Source organism: Neovison vison, chromosome 5 (genome assembly GCF_020171115.1).
Source record: "Neovison vison isolate M4711 chromosome 5, ASM_NN_V1, whole genome shotgun sequence".
Taxonomy (NCBI): domain Eukaryota; kingdom Metazoa; phylum Chordata; class Mammalia; order Carnivora; family Mustelidae; genus Neogale; species Neogale vison.
Window position 1 is genome coordinate 88,792,475 of NC_058095.1, and position 18,563 is coordinate 88,811,037.

Sequence of the window (18,563 nt, forward strand, 5' to 3'; positions counted from 1 at the left end):
TGAGAAATCATGAGAAACCATGAAATCCCAACAGATCCTTCAGCCTATTTATTGTGTGTTTGTTTTAAGTAATCTCTACACCCAGTGTGGGCCTCGAACTCACAACCCTGAGATCAAGAGTCCTGTGCTCCCCTGACGGAGTCAGCCAGGCTCCTGTGGCCTATGTAATAGACTGTGGGCCGTCCGTTAGCAGACAGCACCATGTTGTTTATTAGCACCAAGACGTGGTAGCCTTTGCTTTATTGAGTGAAGACACATCAAGCCTTGCTCAGCACAACTGCCCTGTGCTGGGGAAACGACAACATTCCCGTGAAATACTTCAATTATAATTACATTATTTTAATGTATCATCTTATTTTTTTATTTTTATTTATCTTTTAAAAATTAACATTTAATGTATTATTTGCCTTCGGGGTACAGGTCTGTGAACCATCAGGCTTACACATTTCACAGCACTCACCATAGTACGTACCCTCCCCAGTGTCCATCACCTAGCCACCCCATCCCTACCCTCCTACACCCCCCGTAACCCTCAGTTTATTCCCTGAGATTAAGAGTCTCTTAGGTAGGGAGGGAAGAAAATGAGACGAAAAATGACCAGGGAGGGAGACAAACCATAAAAGACTCTTAATCTCGGGGAGATAAATGTATCATTTTAAAAACATTACATTTTAAGCAGAATAGAAAAAGGTAAGGGTCAGAAATGTAATGAAAGAATGGATTTATGTAAAGTCAGACTAGAATTTCTGAGCTAAAAATGGAAGCTGGATTATACAAACATAAAGGCTTGTAAGTAATTAAAAGGAAAGTTACTGAAATACAAACAGATCATAATAAAATACAAGTCAATTACGAGTAGACAGCACAGCCATTGTCTGTTAAGAATATGGTTCTCATACCTTGGGACAGATAGGTCCCCTGGCTCTAGAGTCAGAGAGATCTGGGTTCAAATTCCAACTCAGATCCTTTACATGTGACTCGGAACTGGTCCTTAACCACTGAGTCTTAGTTGCATCATCTATAAAATGGAAACAATTAGTTTCTCTCTTGCAGGTGTTTTTGTGGGGCTTAGAAATAACATACATGGGAGTACCCAGAAAGAGATGTTCCATGGAAGAGTAGAAGCTCAAATAAAGACCCATCTCCCACTTAGGCTCAAGGCCAGTGGTGTCTTTAAGGAAGATAGAAAATGCTAGGGAAGGATTGGGAAGACATGAGGGCTGGTTTTACAGTATTAATATACCTTTATAGTGTGTGGAATGCCCTTGCTGGAAGTTTGTAAGTATTGCAGATTGTATCTGGGAGCATGGGAGGGCAGCCAGCACTGTCACAATGTGTCAGAGGTGAACACGGAGTCTAACCAAATGCTCTGCACCGTATCCATGTGTGTAGAAGCCTGTGGCTGTAGCCTTAGAGGAGTCTGCTCCCTTCCTCTTTGGGTCTCTTGTGAGTAACAGAACGACACAGCTCAGAAACTGCTGAGGAAGGCAGGCAGGACAGGTGTTGCTGTGAGGCTCGTAGTTTCATGAAAGAAATCTACCAGACAGGTAGAAAGCATTATTTTAATTTCTTTTTTTTTTTAAAGATTTTATTTATTTATTTATTTGACAGACAGAGATCCCAAGTAGGCAGAGGCAGGCAGAGAGGGGGAGGGAAGCAGGCTTCTTGCCAACCTGGGAGCCCCATGTCGGGCTCAATCCCAAGATCCCGAGACCATGACCTGAGCCGAAGGCAGATGCCCAACCATCTGAGCCATCCAGGTGCCCTGCATTATTTTAATTTCTTAATTTGATATTGGGATGAGTATTTTGGAATACTCATTTGCTTACCAAGAAAACTTGATTAAATCAAGTTTTCCTCTCCCCCGCTTCCACCAGAACTTTTTTTTTCTATTAAAAAAAAAAAAAAGGAAATCTGAGCTTCAGTGTGGAGGAGCGGTAAAAAGTAACAACAAGAGTGAAGGAGAAAGAGAGAAGAGAAATATGCAGAAGGCGTCCCTGGGGGGCTACATGCTGCTGCTAAATTTCAGTTGCAGTTGTCAGAGTTAAAGAAAACATTGGAGAAAATGTCTCATCGAGGGGTCCCCGGATTGTTGTGCTGAGAGGAGGCCAGCGGAGGGGGGACCAAGGCCAGCTGGCAGGGGCTCCGACGACAGGGTGCCATGCACCAGCCACTGAGCTCATTTGCTCCACTTCGGGTCATTTTTACAGACAGAGCTGCTTCAGGATCAGCACAAGACACTGTGCACATGTTTGGTGGTGGGAGCTGAACGAAGGAAGAAGTCCATACTTAATTTTAAAGGGTGAGCCCAGGACTTCCCAGGGATTTGGGTGAAATGACATGTAGATGAACACAGAATACCAGGCACGACAGCCCTGGGAGGAAGGTCCTGCTGCCCTCTCAAGGGTTCTACAGTGGAGGAAACTGAGGCACAGAGACGTTAATCAACCCCACATAAGGGTCATGGTCTGAAGCTTAGAGGCATATCCTAGGTCCCTCTGAATCCAAAGCCCTCATTCTTCACAACCATATTCAGTGGCAGAGAAGATCCCTGCAGGAGCAGTAAGACGTTAGCCCAAGCCTGCGACACTGGGTTCTAGAACTCCAGTGTCTTGGTAAATGTTCATTGTGACTTTGTGAGGCAATGGAGCACAGTGTCTGTATACCAAGGAGTTATTGCTCTCCTCCTGAGAATCTTTTTGGTCATGGATCTCTATTCTGGAATATAGATTGAGAAACACCCCAAGGACTACCCCAGCAGGGTAGGAAGCAGAGAAACCTTGATCCACTGCAGTGATCAAGAGCTACCTGAAGCCTGGATCTGAGCAAAAGTGTGATACAGTTAAAGCTTGGTGATTCAAGGGCTTTCCATATCTGCCCCCACCCCTGTTCCCACCCCTAGTAAGCTCCTACTTACGGCTCCTGGGAATGTCCTATGTCTGCTGATTGGCCATCTAATGTACAAATTATTTTCAAACCCAGACATGGGTTTATGACTGTTCACTACACTTTCCTGAAACTTGTTCATGGAACACCCCTGACAGTGGAGGAAAGAGAAGGCAAGCATTCCCCCAGGGAAGCCTGGGGATGTATCCTGTGGCATTGCTTCTCAAAAATGGTACTAACTGAAGAGTCTGGTTTTAGGGGAAAGAATCATTCACATTTATTGCAAAAATGTTCTTGGTTTTATTTTCTATATCATTTATTTCTGCTCTAATCTTTATTATTTCCTTTCTGCTGGTTTAAGGTTTCATTAATTTTTTCTATCTCCTTTAAGCATAAAGTTAGGTTATTTGAGATTTTTCTTGCTTCTTTAGGTAGGCCTATATTGCTAGAAACTTCCCTCTTAGAACTGCTTTTGCTGCATCCCAAAGGTTTGGGATCATTGTGTTTTTGTTTCCATTTTCATTTGCTTCTGTGTACATTTTAATTTTTTCTTTTATTTCCTGGTTGACCCATTCACTGTTTAGTAGCATGTTATTTAACTTCTGTGTACTTGTGGTCTTTTCAGAGCTTTTATTGTTGACTTTTAGGCTCATAGTGTTGTGGTCAAAAAAGGTGCATGTTATGACTTTGATCTTCCTGAATTTGTTGAGAATTGTTTTGTGGGCTAACATGTGATCTGTTCTAGAGAATGTTCCATGTGTATTTGAAAAGAATGTGTAATCTGCTGTTTGGGGTTGAATGTTCTGAATATATCTGTTAAATCCATCTGTTCTAGTCTGTCATTCGAAGCCATGGTTTCCTTGTTGATTTTCTGTTTAAATGATCTGTCCATTGATGTAAGTGGAGGTTAAAGTCCCCTACTAATATTGTAGCATTATCAATTAGTTCCTTTGTGTTTGTTTTTAATAGCTTTATACATTTGGGTGCTCCTATTTTGGATGCATAAATATTTATAATTGTTATATCTTCTTGTTGGATTTTTCCCTTTATTATTATATAATGTCCTTCTTTGCCTCCTGTTATAGTCTTTGTTTTAAAGTCTATTTTGTCCCATGTTATTTTTGCCACTCTGATTTCTTTTGATAATTCATTGGCATGATAGATGTTTCTCCATTTCTCTGCTTTCAGTCTGCAGGTGTCTGTAGGTCGGAAGTGAGTCTCTTGAAGGCAGCATATAGATGGCTCTTTTTTTTTTTTTTAATCCATTCTGACATCCTGTGTCTTTTGATTGGAGTGTTTGTCTGTTTGCATTCAGAGTAATTATTGATATGTATTTATTGCCATTTTATTGCTGGTTTTGTGAGTGTTTCTGAAGATTTTTCTCTGGTCCATCCTTTCTCTCTTTCATAGTTTGCTGAAATTCTTTAGTGATATTTTTGGATTTCTTTCTCTTTATTCTTTACATATTTATTAGTGGATTTTGATTTGTGGTTACCTTTAGGTTCGTATATAGCATCTTCTGCATATAGCAGTCTCTATTAACTTGATGGTCATTTGAGTTTGAACCCATTCTTTACCCCTATCCTCCCCACATCTTAGATATATGGTGTCATATTTTATATCCTTTTATTTGGTGAGTTCCTTGACTGTTTTTTGTTTGTTTGTTTTTGTTTTTGTTTACGGAAATACTCATTTGTACTGCTTTTGTGTTTCCTACCTTCACGCTGTGGTTTTTGGCCTTTCATTTCCACTCAAAGAGACCCTTTTTAGATTTCATGCAAGGCTGGTTTAATGGTCATGAACTCCTTTAGTTTCTATTGTCTGGTAAACTCTTTATCTCTCCTTCTATTCTGAATGATAGCCTGGCTGGATTGATTGTTCTTGGCTGCAAGTTTTTCCCATTCACTACTCTGAATATATATCATGCCACTTTTAGCTTGCAAAGTTTCTGTTGAAAAATCTGCTGATAGGCTTATGGGGTTTCCTTGGAATGTAACTGTCTTCTTGGAGGATTTAATATTTATCACCATATTTTGCCATTTTAATTATAATATGTCTTTCATTACAATATGTGAGACATATTATAGTTAATCCAAATTAATTACATTTGTAATCCATCTGAAAGTGTGGATCTGCTTTTATTGATTCTGTTAGTGGTTCTCTGTGCCTCCTAGATCTGGATTATCTGTTTTCTTCCACAGATTAGGGAAGTTTTCAGTTACCATTTTTTCAAATAAATTCTCTAGGCTGGTTTCTCTCTCTTCTTCTTCCGGGACTCCTATAATATGAATGTTAATACATCTGGTGGAGTCACTGAATTCTGTAAGTCTATTCTCATTTGCATAATTCTTTTTTTTCTCTTTTGTTCAGCTTGCTTACTTTCTACTACTCTGTCTTCTAGACCATTAATTATTCTGCTTCTTCCCACCTGCTGTTCATTCCATCAAGTGTATTTCTCATTTCATTATTGAGCCCTCTTTCCTCTCGGCTTTGTTATTCCTTATGTCTGTGTTAACTGTCTCATTGATGTCCTCCATTCTTTTCTCATGCCCAGTGCTTTAAATTCTCCATCAGCCTCGTTATTTTTTCTGTTGCACTTGGGTGTCCACCTGTAATCTTGTCTTGTTCTTTTGTTTGAGAAAAATCCCTCTCTCTTCTCATTTTGTCTAAGTCCCTGTGCCTTTTCTTCTGTGTGAGGAAAGTCGGCTATGTCTCCTGTTTTTGAGGGTAGTGGCTTTATGAAGAAGGATCCTGTGGTGCCCTGCTGTGTAGTGTCCCCTGTTCCCCAAGGCCTGGTGCTTCTGGAAGTGTGTCCAGTGTGGGCTGCATGCACTCTGCTATTGTGACCTGACCACTTTTTCCTTTATGCTAGTCATCTCCAGAGGCTCTCATTGCTTATTGTGGGCAGTACTTGGTCCCTGGCCTAAATGTGGTAAGTTTTAACTTGGTGTTTTCTGGTCCACTTGGGAAATGAGGCCTGTCCTCACTCTCTCTGGTACTGAGGCCTTGCAAAACTCCCTAGTCAGAAGATGTGGTGTTGGCAGGGGTTTGGGCCAGTCTTCCGGAGGAGGGGCCCCCCACCGTGCTGGGAGTGAGGGAACATGACTGAGTGGGGGTGTTCCACTAGAGTACAGTAAGAGTCAGCATTCTGCTGATTCCTGCAGGTGGCCCTGGGCTTATGCTGAGGGCAGGGGAAAGAAATGGCACTGGCCTGTTCCTTTGTTCTCTGAGCAGTCTCTCCATGAAGACTTGTCTCTCTGGGATGTGCTCCAAGATGAGCGAGTAATCTCCCCACGGTGTGCTCCAGGGGCTCTTCAGATCCCTGTTTCCACACTGTATGTCTGTGGGCTCTTGCCCTGCCTTTTCTCCAAGAGCAGCACAGTGCCCTCGGAGCTCTTTTAGATCCAACCCTGCTGATCTTTAAAACCCAAAACTTTAATCCCTGTTGATTACAAGAATTCATAAAATTCAGCCCTCTACATTCCCAAGCCAATTACTCTGGGGATTCTTTTTCTCCATGTGCTCATTCCCCTATGGGCTAGTCTGTCTCTTGTCCTCTGCAACCATGGATCCCTCCCCATTACAGTGGCCACAGTCTGTTTCCCAAGTCATATCTCTGTACTTTCTAGCTTCGTCGATGTGGCCTCTTCTCTACCTTTAGTTGTGGAGTTGGTCCTTCCAGTCTTCACATCGATTTCTGGAGTATATAGGATGATTTCATAGTTGTCTAGTTGTGTCTGTGGGAAGAGACAAACCTAGGGTCTTCCTCCTCTGATGCCATCTTCCTCTTATCCTTTTTTCTTGGTTTTAACATGAAATGATCTCTTTTTCAAATCTTCAGGTGAGACTGGAGATCTAGGATGATATGTCTTACTTATCCTGTGGTTTTTACTCTAATTTAGACTACGCAAATCTTCCAGGTCATATTAGCATTTTTAAAGGTATTCTAAATGCATAAAGGAGTGATTAATGAGGACTTTTCAGTGAGATAAAATATCTCATATTTAGGATATGTGTGTGAGAGTGTATACAGTCTATTAATTATGCAGTTCCAATTGTCTGCCTCTTTGCTGATTTCAAGTGCACAAGCTGAGGAGACACTCCTTCCTAGGGTCACTCCTGTCACTCCGCATGAGTGGCTGCCAGCCTTATGTACCTTTAAGGCCATCTCCTGGGGCAGAATTTTTTTATCATCCCCCCAGACAATGATTTTATGTTTTTAGTTTGTGGTTCCTGCCACCAAAGAGCCCACAGAAAAACCTAAAATCTGACACAATCTCCAGGATCTTCAGCTCTGAATTCCTTCCCATCCGTGCTAAGGATAAGGATGGTTGTGGGCTGCTTTTTCTATAGCTGTTTACTTCTCTATGACTGCAGAGAGCTCACTCACTCCTCAGCCCCGTAGAAGCATGTTAGGCTCTTTAACAGAGTCTAGCTTGAGAATTTTCCCCAGCTTCCTGGGACACAGGACTCAGGTAGGGACCATAGTTAGCCTTCTGACATGTACCCACATGGAGAACATTTTTCACGAACAGTTAGCAGCTGTTCTTTTTTCTACTCGGGCACAAAGTTATCAATGGACATCTTTCCTCATTGTGGAGTGACAGCTGAGTCCATGCTCTGAGTAGTGATAAGAGCAGTGCCCGGCCTGGTGTCGTGATAGGAAGTTCACCTTGATGGGTTAAAAGTAGAAGCGCCCTGTTGGCAGTGAGCACAAATGGGCAGTGCTTATAGCTGAGCAGAGAGAACAGAATTTGGCTATTTCACTACTTAGCTACTTTCACTGTGAACACTTGCCGCTCTTCACCAACAAAGAACCTATTTGCAATAGCATTTGGGAATTCTGCATCATACCGTTCAACCTATCCACCCCCCTGAGAGCAGTGGTGGGTAAACTGCCCGACAGTTGGAGCAGAATCTCGTCACCCAGTTCGCCCTCAGAGTTCACTGAAGAATCACTTGCATCACTACTGTCCACCTCTAGGATATCCAAGTAAGATCTGGGCTTATCTCAATAGCATACAAGGAAGTAGGTAGTTATAGGAATGTGTCTAATACTTACCATGTGCCACGCACTTTTTATCGTGCTTTACGTTTATTAATTCATTCAGGCCTCAGGGAATCCCTAATGAGAAAGTATTTTTACCATTTTACAAAGGAAGAAACACAGGCATGGTAGTTATATAAGAGTATGCGGCAGATCTGGGATTGGCATCCGGGCGGACTATCTGTGCTTCTTATGGACTGAGTTTGTTTGTGGCCCCCTAGAATTCATATACTGAAGCCCCCACCCTTCATATAATGATATTTGGAGATGGGGACTTTGAGAGGTGATTAGGTTTAGATGAGGTCATGTGGCGGGGGTGGGGGCCCTCATGATGGGAGCAGTGCCCTCATAAGTGGAGGCATCAGAGAGCTTGCTCCCTCTCCCTCCTCCTTCCTCCTTGCATGGGTGCATGCAGACATACACACACATGCACACGCACACACACATGTCACATGAGCACAGTGAGAAGGCTGCCTTCTATGGAACAGGAAGAGAACTTTCACAAGAGGCCAGCCACTCTGGCACCCTGATCCCAGATGTCCAGCCTCCAGAACTCTGAGGATACATGTCTGCGGTCTATGCCCACAGTCGCTGGCATGCTGTGAGGGCAGCCAAAGCTGACAGACAGTGGTCTTGAAGACCGTGCAATCCTGCCCTGCACAGAAGCAGTCCCACCCCCTCAGCTTTTCGAGAAACACCTGCTGCTCACTCTCTTTGGTCTTTCAGATGCCCTTCCTCAGTAGTCCCTCTGCCAAGCTCTTGATTCGAGACGTTGATTTCATCCACTTCTGTGGGAAGAGGAATGAGTGAAACACTTTCTTATTCTACCGTAGGAAGAGCAGGTGACCCATAGGCTGTGTCACAAGCGTGTGTATTCTGACACCAGGCAGCCAAGGAATGAGTGAAGTGAAGCAGCCCCTCTCTGTTCCAGAGCCCTGCCTTCTGTAAGGACAAGAGGGCAGCTTTCACTATACCAGGAGCCAGCCCCTGGGTCTCTGAACCTTCTAGAGTTAGGAGCCAGCTACTCGTAATCGTGATGAGGGACACTCGTCTCTCTTCTAGGGGCCTGTCACTCAGATGGTGAATAGGTGAGATGGGCCATCTTTATTGGTATCTGTCCTAAATACTGTGCCTTAACGTTGAACCTAATATTCCAAATTACCACAGTAGTTGTAACTGTGAGGCATCGAATTTTTCTCTCAGAAAAATGGATGACTTTCTGTGACAACACAGTGACTCTTGCCTTTCTGTGCAACCACATGAGAATCACAATCTAGAAATAGTAATTGTTGAAGTCGTCTATAAACACATGAAATAAGCACTGTGCCACAGACACTCAGACCCACAGCATAATTTCTGAAAACCAGCAGGCCCACCTCTACAGAAGGAGAGTCAGAGCTGGTACCATAGTGTCCCTGCAGCCCTCCCCAGCCCCCCTGCAGGACAACTGCCCCAAAACACAGAAGACAGAGGCTACATGCATGTCTTCAGTGAATGTCACTTCTTTTGTTCTCGAAGGTAGAAGAGAGTACAGACCGCATGTTTTTAAAATTATACACAACCAGTTTTAAACCTGACCTCACTTTGGACATGAGTCCCACATTTCCGAACAGCGATAGCTTATTTCCTTGCCTTAATTTTGTGTACCAGGCCCTGTGCTATGTGGTAAGAATTATCTTCTCATTCAAAAAACCGCCTCAGGAAATCAGTGGTCTCTAAAATGGGGTGCTAAGGAGCAAAATGGGAAATCAAAATGACCACTAGCTGGAAAAGGATAAGTTAATAATCCAGAGGATGTCAAGCCTCACCTTTCTCTCTTTCCCAAACAGCCTGTTTGGGAAAATTGGGAGCTGTCTCCTTACCCGGTAGGGAGTAAATAAGAGTATAAATGTTTTCCTAGATTTTTTAAAAAATCACCCCATTCTACATGCCCTGAAGTAAGAGTTCCCTCCCTTGGGTGGGGATGGAGTATGGTGAGTGGAGTTTGTGTTGGCTTCAGAGTTTTCCTTCTGGAGGTTTTAACTTTGTCACAGCTGCCCTGCCAGACACTGGGGAAAGGCCCCCAGTCCCGTGGCTTCTGTCTAAGTAGTCCACGTGATGATGATAATGTTTGTCAGAGTAGACCCCACAGGACAATGTCATTACCACAGTGAACCACTCAAGTAGAAATTACTGACGATACCAAATGTGGTGAAGATGTGGAACAAGAGGAACACTCATCCACCCATTTCACTCATACAGCTGCCTCAGTGGACACGTGGGCCATTTCTTAAAGGGTAATCAGTACAAGCATCCCTCATCTCGTGCTTCACAGATCCTGCGCCTTTTACAAACTGAAGGTCTGTGGCTACCCTGCCTTGAGCAAGACTATGGGTGCCATTTTCCCAACAGCCTTTGCTTACTTTGCCTCTGGGTCACAGATCAGGGAATCACTTCAACTCTCGAGTCTATTTATAGGAGAAATACATTTTGAAAAGCTCTCGCTGTCATAGAAATGGATTCGTCTGATAGATCTCGGCAAAGTCCACTGAAAATCTTCTGGAAAGGATTCACCATTCTAGATGCCTTTAAGAACATTCATGATTGATGGGAAGAGGTCAAAATATCCACATTCACCGGAGCTTGGGAGAGGTTGGTTCCCACCCTCCTGGAGGACTTAGAGGGGTTCAGGGCATCTGCGGAGGCAGTCACTGGAGAGGTGGTGGAAACAGCAAGAGAACTGGAGTTAGAAGTGGGCGAGAAGATGGGACCGCACGGCTGCCATCTCATGATCAGACTTGGACGGACGAGGAGCTGCTTCTCGTGGATGAGCCAGGAAAGTGGATTCTTGAGCTGGAATCTGCTCCTGGTAGAGGTGCCCTGAAGACTGTTGCAGTGACCACAAAGGATTTAGAATTTAAATTTACAACAATTTAGCTGAGAAAGCAGCAGCAGGGTTTGACAGGATTGACTCTAATTCTGAAAGAAATTCTACTGTGAGTGAAATGCTACCAAATAGCATCACATGCTACAGAGGGATCGTTCATGAGAGGAAGAGTGACTCAATGCAGCAAACTTCATTGTTGTCTTCTAAGAAACTCCTCCCACTGCGCCAGCCTTCAACGTCTCCCACCCTGGTCATTCAGCAGCCACTGACACGGAGGCGGGACCCTCCACCAGCAAAAAGATTACAACTCGCTGAAAGCTCAGATCAATTACTTCTTAGCAATAAAGTACTTTTAAATTAAGGCATGTGCATTGTTTTTTAAGACATAATGCTATTGTACACTTAACAGACTACAATATAGTTGTACACCTAACTTTTATATACACTGGGAAACCAAAAATCCATTCGACTTGCTTTATTGCAATATTCACTTTATGGCAGTGGTCTGGAACCGAACCCGCAATATCTCTGAGGTCTGCCTACACTTTCCATATGACAGAGCCACCCCGTTTCCAGGTGTGTACCCCACAGAAGCAGAAACACACGCACACAAAATGACTTGAACAAACATGTGGAGAGCAGCCTTACTCTTAATAATAGCCCCAAACTAGAAGGAACCCAAATGTCCATTCATAGGAGATTGGCTAAACAAATTGTGACATATTCACGTGAGAGAATACTAGTCAAAAAAAATTTTTTTTAAAGTGAGTTATAGACACACACGAGAACATAGATGAATCTCAAAGGCACCATGTTAGATGAATGAAGCCAGATTCGAAAATAAGAGTACTTTCCCATTTAGATCAAATTCGAAAATAGGCAAAATAACTATAGTGCTGAATCTGGGCAGGGACTGAATATTCTGTAGGCGCACACAGGTGTACTTACAAAGATGTAGACAGTCGTCACAACTCTGAACTAAATCCTTAAGATTTGTGCATTTGAGTGTGTTTAAGTTATAACCCCCCTGCAAGCATTCCTTTATCCTCCTGGAGGTTGAATATACTTTTTCAAGAGCAGAAGGGGATGCTTTTTGAAAAAACCCATATCATGTGACCATGTCAATCACCTACCACTAACTTTTCAGTGTTTCAAAATAGTAGTATCCATTGATAAGGCAATCTTATGCTTCAGTAATAAAATAATAATAATAATAATATAATAATGATGATGAAGCCCACTGTCAAAAATAGACTGTTTGTTATATGTTCTGTTTTGAATGACCCCACGTTGATAGGAATGATATTTTTAGGTGGTTACTTATCCTCTCCCACCATCGGGGCATTTCAGGGGAGTCTGAGGCAGCATATTTTTGGGCTGGAGGTTTTAGCTTCAAATCCCCTTTTGTGCAGGGGGACCAGGAAATACCACTGAATTGGCGTTTAAATATCAGGATCAGGCATGTGGGGTAGTTTCTGAGTTAGCCCCGGTATGGAGGTGCTTCTGGAATCACTTGGTGGTTTTTCTAAAAATGCGTTTGCCTTTACAGAGTGCTTGGTAGGGTAATCTTTAGAGGATGTTCCTTTGAAGACTGCCAAGAGATGTCTTCCCCATTTCGGTACAACTAAGCTTAAAATTGGCACCAGGTCATTGGCATCTTGTACAGGGGATGAGTGGGCATGCACAACTGCAGGAAAGAAACCCAATTTCAGCCTGAATTTGCATCCTCTCTCCTGTGGCAAGTGAGTGCAGCCGTACTCCTTTGGTTATGGGGCCACGGGAAATTCTTTCCCACTGCACTGTGGAGTCCACACCTGTCAGGTTTCCTCACGCTCCAAGAATTCCTCGTGGGGGATGGATTTGTGTGGCACACCTGCCTCCCAGCCCAGGCTGGGGTGGGGTATGCCACTCCCAAACATGTCCGCTGTTGCCCCGTCATCCAGAACAAATAGTGTTCAAACACACCCTGGTCCAGGTTTTCTTTTACTTCCATTTTGAACTTGGTGCCCTGGGTTTCTGGTGTTAAATCGAAGTCAGGCTCACACTTGGAGCAAGGTGCCATGTCTGCACTTGGAGATATTGTCTCCTGTCCTGGCACAGGCAGGTTGGGGAAGAAGGAAGCTCCTCATTCCTCATGCTGGGCAGAAGGAGTAGGGTTTGGAGCCCAAGCAACATGTGTTTGAATGTGGCAGCAAATTTGGGGTGGGGGTGGGGTTGCAGAGTTAAATTTTCTTCTGCGACATGGGAACTGTGAGGGATTAAATGGGAAGGCCTGGCACTTAGTGATGTGCAAAGAAATCCTAGTCCCTTCTCCTGGCAGCTGAGCTGTCCCCCTTCTCCACGGTCAGTATTCTTTCCCCTGTGCCCCACACTGGGAGTGCAGACTGCCCTTACCTGGCTCTGGTTCCTTCTGCTTCCTTTTTAAAACTTCTCAGATGCCTGGGTGCCTCAGTCAGTTAAGCGTCTGCATTCAGCTCAGGTCATGGTCCTTGGGTCCTGGGATAGAGTCCTGAATCAGGCTCCTTGCTCACCCTCTGCCTCTTCCCCATTCCTGCTTGTGCATCCGCTCTCAAAAAGAAATAAAATCTTTAAAAAATAAAACAAAGCAAACTTCTCATCTATCACCACTTTCTTGGATGGCTAGACCTAGGCTCGTGTGTGTTTGTGTGTGTGTGTGTGTGTGTGTGTGTGTGATGAGTAGCAGCAGCGAAAGCACTAATCCCTGGTCAATCCCATTGTGGGTGTCCTTGATTAATATCCCTGGTCTAACCTGACTATTGTCCTGGGGAGCTCATTACCATCAGAGAAGCCTCCAGTCCTATCAGGGCTCCCCCTGTTCGCGCACTAATGTGTCAACTCATTTCATCCACCTGAGCCTCAATTTACCCACAGTGGGTTCCTATGCATTTGGCACCTGACTGGTTCAGGTCAGTGTTAGTAAAGATGTGTTAACTGATGGGTGTGTTATTCCCAGTAGCACAGCAAGAGGATGCTTTTAAAACCTCAATAGTGTTTAGAAGGGGTGAGGACAGAGGGTAATTTAAGTCACCCAGACCAGCTCAATAAACCTTTTTTTTTCCTATGCTAAGAGAATAAGAAAAATGTAGTATATGTGCTGCCGAAGCGAGCACGAGAATAAGAAAAATGTAATTAAATTTAAGTAATTAAAGCTATGGCCTTAAAGTTTTCAGGACTTGGGACCTTGGTCATTCTGTAAAAAATTGTAGAAACCTTTCTGGAGACATGTCTTTAGGTTATATATAGGAAATCTTCTCAGCTCCAAGTTGTAAAAACCAATAACAAAACAATATTTAAAATCTCTGACTTCTGTTCACTTGACAGAGGGCTTCCTATTTCCAACAAAGCAATTCAAAATTCATTGTCCTGACTTCCCTCAGCAGCTAAAATTCCCAGTTTCATATCTGTTTTAAGTAGTACCTTCTTATAAAGTGTTATTTTTAAATGACCCTACTCTTTGATCAGTATACCTAGTAGACGATCGAGGACGTAGCCTCATGAGTGTAGCTCGAAGGATTCCACCTTCTGGGGACCGTGCACCACCCTAGGCATGTGGAGCCATGAGCAAAACTCAAGGTCCCCTCTCAGTGCTGCGGCTGGGCTGGCCCCACCGCCTGGCCCAGAAGCGAGAGGGCTGTCGGTGGAAGGCTGGACTTACAGAGGGATGGAGGGTGGGCTTGAAGTAAATGTTTCTTTCGTGTGAGGAAGACATGTTTCCAGCCATGCCATTTCATGCATTATTCCTGCACACGCAAGCATGCCCCTATGAAAGGGGGTGGTAGTCTCAAGTCCCCCAAAGCCAGGACCACTCATTGTTTTTGAAGTCCCAGAACATGTCTGTGAAAGGTAAAGAAATGCTAGAGCAGGATTCACAAAAATTAGGATCTATATTAATATATAGATATGTGTATAATGCTTAAGAGTTAAAGACACAATAACTTGCAGGGGATTTCATCAGGACATAGCATCTCAAGTTCAGTTTCCAGATTGGGCCTAATTATGCCGTTTCGCTGCTCTCCCCATTGCCGTGATAGGTCTGTTGTAAGAGGTGCCAGGCCCGGGAGGTTTCCTTAGCAGTATGACATGACCTTTCTCCCCGTCGACAAATACGAGTCCCACTCTCGTTGCTTTACAGAGGCCCACTGTGTGTAGGGACCACCATAGCTTAAGCCGTGTTCTTGGATGTTTCTTTCTTTCTTTCTTTCTTGGGTAGCAGCACTACGTGGATATTCTTACACTTGCTACTTCTGATCTTTTCTCATTTCCTTAGGATGAACTTGGTGAGATACAATCCACGGGGCACAATATACTCACATAGTTTTGAGGTTTAGAACGACTCTTTCAGAAAACCAGCGCTCTTGTTTTAGAAAATGAAAGCAAGCCCAATGCCAGGGTAGAGTTTGGCTCTGCCCCAGACCTCACTGCTTCTCAGGGTCATCGTGGTCAAGTTTCGAGTACCACGCTGAGCCATATGCCAGAGTTCAGAGACAAGATGGGCATGGTCAGGCATGGGTTTTGGGGTGCAGGCGGAGAAGCTGTGGGGACAAGCACAGAGACAGAAGCGCTGCTCAGGTGCAGTCAGATGGCCGAACAAGGGCCTCAGTGGTGTGGCCGGACCCCCAGAATGGAAGACAAAAACCAGAGAAAGAGTTGAAGCTTGTATGCCACACTGGGATCAGGGTGAACCCCACCCTTTTGCACTTGAAGAGGGCTGCCCTGAGCCCCCTTTGATTTTCAGCCCTACCAACTCCCTTCAAGTGTCCCCAACCCTACATGTGCCTCAGCCCCATTGCCCGCCTACCCTTGGAAAGCTTTGTACCACTTCGTAATGAGTTCTGGCAAAACCAGTCTATTCCAGCAGAACCACATGGTGAGGTGTCCAGAAAAGCAAACCAAGGAATGTAAAGTGTTCTCTTCTGTCACTTTGGTCCCCTTTCTAAGTAGCCCACTCTTCCAGACCAGCTTGCCAGCTCCATGCTCCTGGCCGTGCTCCCTGGAAACCAAACTCCAAGGATTCTAGATGCCCTGGTCCCTGTTTCTTTCAGTGCAAAGTTATCCCTCCCTCTGTTACTGCCCTAAATTCTCTTTTCAACTCCTTGCCTGATATATAACTTGGCCTTGCAACTCTCTTTCTTAAAACCCTCCACCCAAAACTGACTGTGACTCAGCATTCCAGGAACAAGTAAATCCCATCAAAGGCAGTGCCTGTCCCTCAGCCTTCCTCTTAGAACTGCTCTCCCCGCTGCCCCTCTTCAGCTCTGGAAATCCTGTTTATCTTTCTGGACACATCTCACATTCTATCTTCTTTAAAAGTCTTACCAGCTTTCTAGCGTTCTGAAAGCCCGTAAAATGTGATCGTGATCCATATCATATTCCACGGTGTCTAGTGTCCAGATGGCCCCTGACATCAGATGGACTTTCAACTTCACGATCGTTCCACTGTATGATGGCGTGAGAGTGATACGCATTCACTAGAAACCATACTTGGAATTTTGAATTTGGATCTCCTCCTGGGCTAGCAGTACGTGGCTCAGTCCTCGCTCGTGATGCTGGGGGCTGGCCACTCCCCGCCAACCACATCACCACGAGGGTAGATCACCGACACAGCCATTCTACACCGAGACAGTGCAGTTAGTTAGTTAGTTAGTTAGTGACTAACACGTGTGTTAGTCGCTTTCAGTGCAGTATTTGATACATTACATGAGATACGCAACACTTCATTATATTTTCAGTCTTGTTTTCTGTTTCTTTTTTTATTGAAGTATGGGTGATACATGTTACGTTATTTTAGGTGGTGATTTGACAAGCCTGTTCATAGTGCAGCTACCCTGTGTCACTGTACTGCACTGTTACTATAGCATTGACTCTCTTCCCTCTGCTGTCCACTTCATCCCCATGACTTAGTCATTCCATCACTGGAAGTCCATACCTTCCACTCCCCTTAGACTGTTTTGCCCATCCCCCACCCACTCTCCCCTCTGGCCACCACCAATTTGCTCTCTGTATTTATGGATCCTTTTTTTTTTTTTCTATTTTTGTTTGTTCATTTGCTTTTTTAGATTCCACATGTAAGCTTTCACTTACGGCCTTTGGTTTTGCTCTATCTTCTTTCACTTAGCATAACTTCTAGGCCAGAAATGGCAAAAATATCATTCCTTTTTATGGCTACATAATATTTCTTGTGTGTGAGTGATTGTGTGCATGTATACATACACACAATATTCTCTTTCTCCACTCATCCATGGATGAACACTTAGGTTGCTTCCATTTCTTGACTATTGTAAATAATGCTAAAATAAATAGAAGGGTGCATACACCTTTCAAATTAGTGTTTTGTTTTTTTTTGGGTAAATACCCAGTAGTGAAATTACTGGATCAGGATGGTATTTCTATTTTTAATTTTTTGAGGAACCTCTGTGCAGTCTTCCACATCAGTACTATATTATAAAATGGGCAAAAGACTTTTTAAAAAAAGATTTTATTTATTTATCTGAGAGAGAATGAGCAGGGAGAATAGCAGAGGGAGTGGGAGAAGCAGACACCCTGCTGAGTAGGGAGCCTGACATGGGTCAGGACACTGAGTTCATGACCTGAGCCAAAGGCAGACGCTTGACTGACTGAGCCATCCAGGGGCCCCGGCAAAAAGCCCATTTTGTAAGAGATGGCTTTGCCCAATTATATGATGTCCAGTAGTTTAGGTGTATTAAATGCATTTTTGACTTGGGATATTTTCAGTTTATGTTGGGTTTATTAGGATGTGACCCCATCATAAGTCAAGGATAATCTGTAGATAATACCACACAATAGAGTGTATGTGTACTTACAACTTTAGTTTCCTTGAGGGCAAAGACGATAACCATCGCTTTTCCTCTTCTGGGTGTTGAGAATCACCTTGTCTTGCACGAAGGTACTGCTTCCATGAGTGACCGAGCAGCGAAGGAACATGAATCCGTGGATAGGCCAAGTCGATGTGAGGAGCCCAGTAAAGTTCATCGGATAGAGGAGTCTGGCTCTAGCTTTCTCTAAAGGAGGGTTTTGATGTCAACATTCTGACTAGACCCTCTATATAAAAGCACTTTATTGACAGAGGGAGACAGTGACACTTTTAAAAATAAGAGGTGCGAAGAGCTGATGGAGATCAACAGGTGCTCACTACGTAAGCTCCCTTTGACGTCCTTCTTAGGTGTATGTTTTCACTGTGGTTGAATTGAATGCTTTCTGTCATTTTTGTGTCATGGAATGTTTCACATTGGTTAAATTACATCTTCTTTTGAAAGAATAAGTATTAACACACGTGTCACTCCTGTTTCTTGCAGGCGACAATGGTCCTGAGCTCCGCACACTTCTGGCTGGGATTATTTCTGGTGCCCACAGCGTGTTTAATGGAAGATGTAGCCTGGAGAGCGTAAGTGAAGGGTGACGTAGTCACCCTAAGTCTTGCTCACCTGTCCTTGCAGTCACCTGTCATGAACCCTGACCATAGGATATTTCATGCTGTGGGATATTCTAAAGGAACAGGTCTTCTGCTATCTGCCAGCAACAGATGTAAAGGATGTTGGGGGTTTGGGTTTCTTGTGGTTTTCTTTTTTTCTTTTAACCTGTGCTTCACCTCGATAGGAGAATATAGACAAAAAGGAGTCCCAAGACAGGCTGTGTGAAGGTCAATAGTATGAAGCTTGTACATGATTTTAAAGTAGGGTTTCTAAGTACAGATTCATTCCATCAGGTTTGGGAAGCATAACTCAA

The 18,563-nt window shown here is 43.8% G+C and overlaps 1 protein-coding gene across 1 annotated transcript in view; it reads left to right on the forward strand.

Annotated features, from left to right (window-relative positions):
* Positions 1-18,563, forward strand: part of ATP8A2 (ATPase phospholipid transporting 8A2) — a 617,557-nt gene that overhangs the window by 543,810 nt on the left and 55,184 nt on the right. Inside the window, exon 34 of the mRNA XM_044249456.1 lies at positions 18,134-18,222. Within this exon, the coding sequence (XP_044105391.1) occupies positions 18,134-18,222 (89 nt within the window). The remainder of the gene's footprint in view (positions 1-18,133; positions 18,223-18,563) is intronic.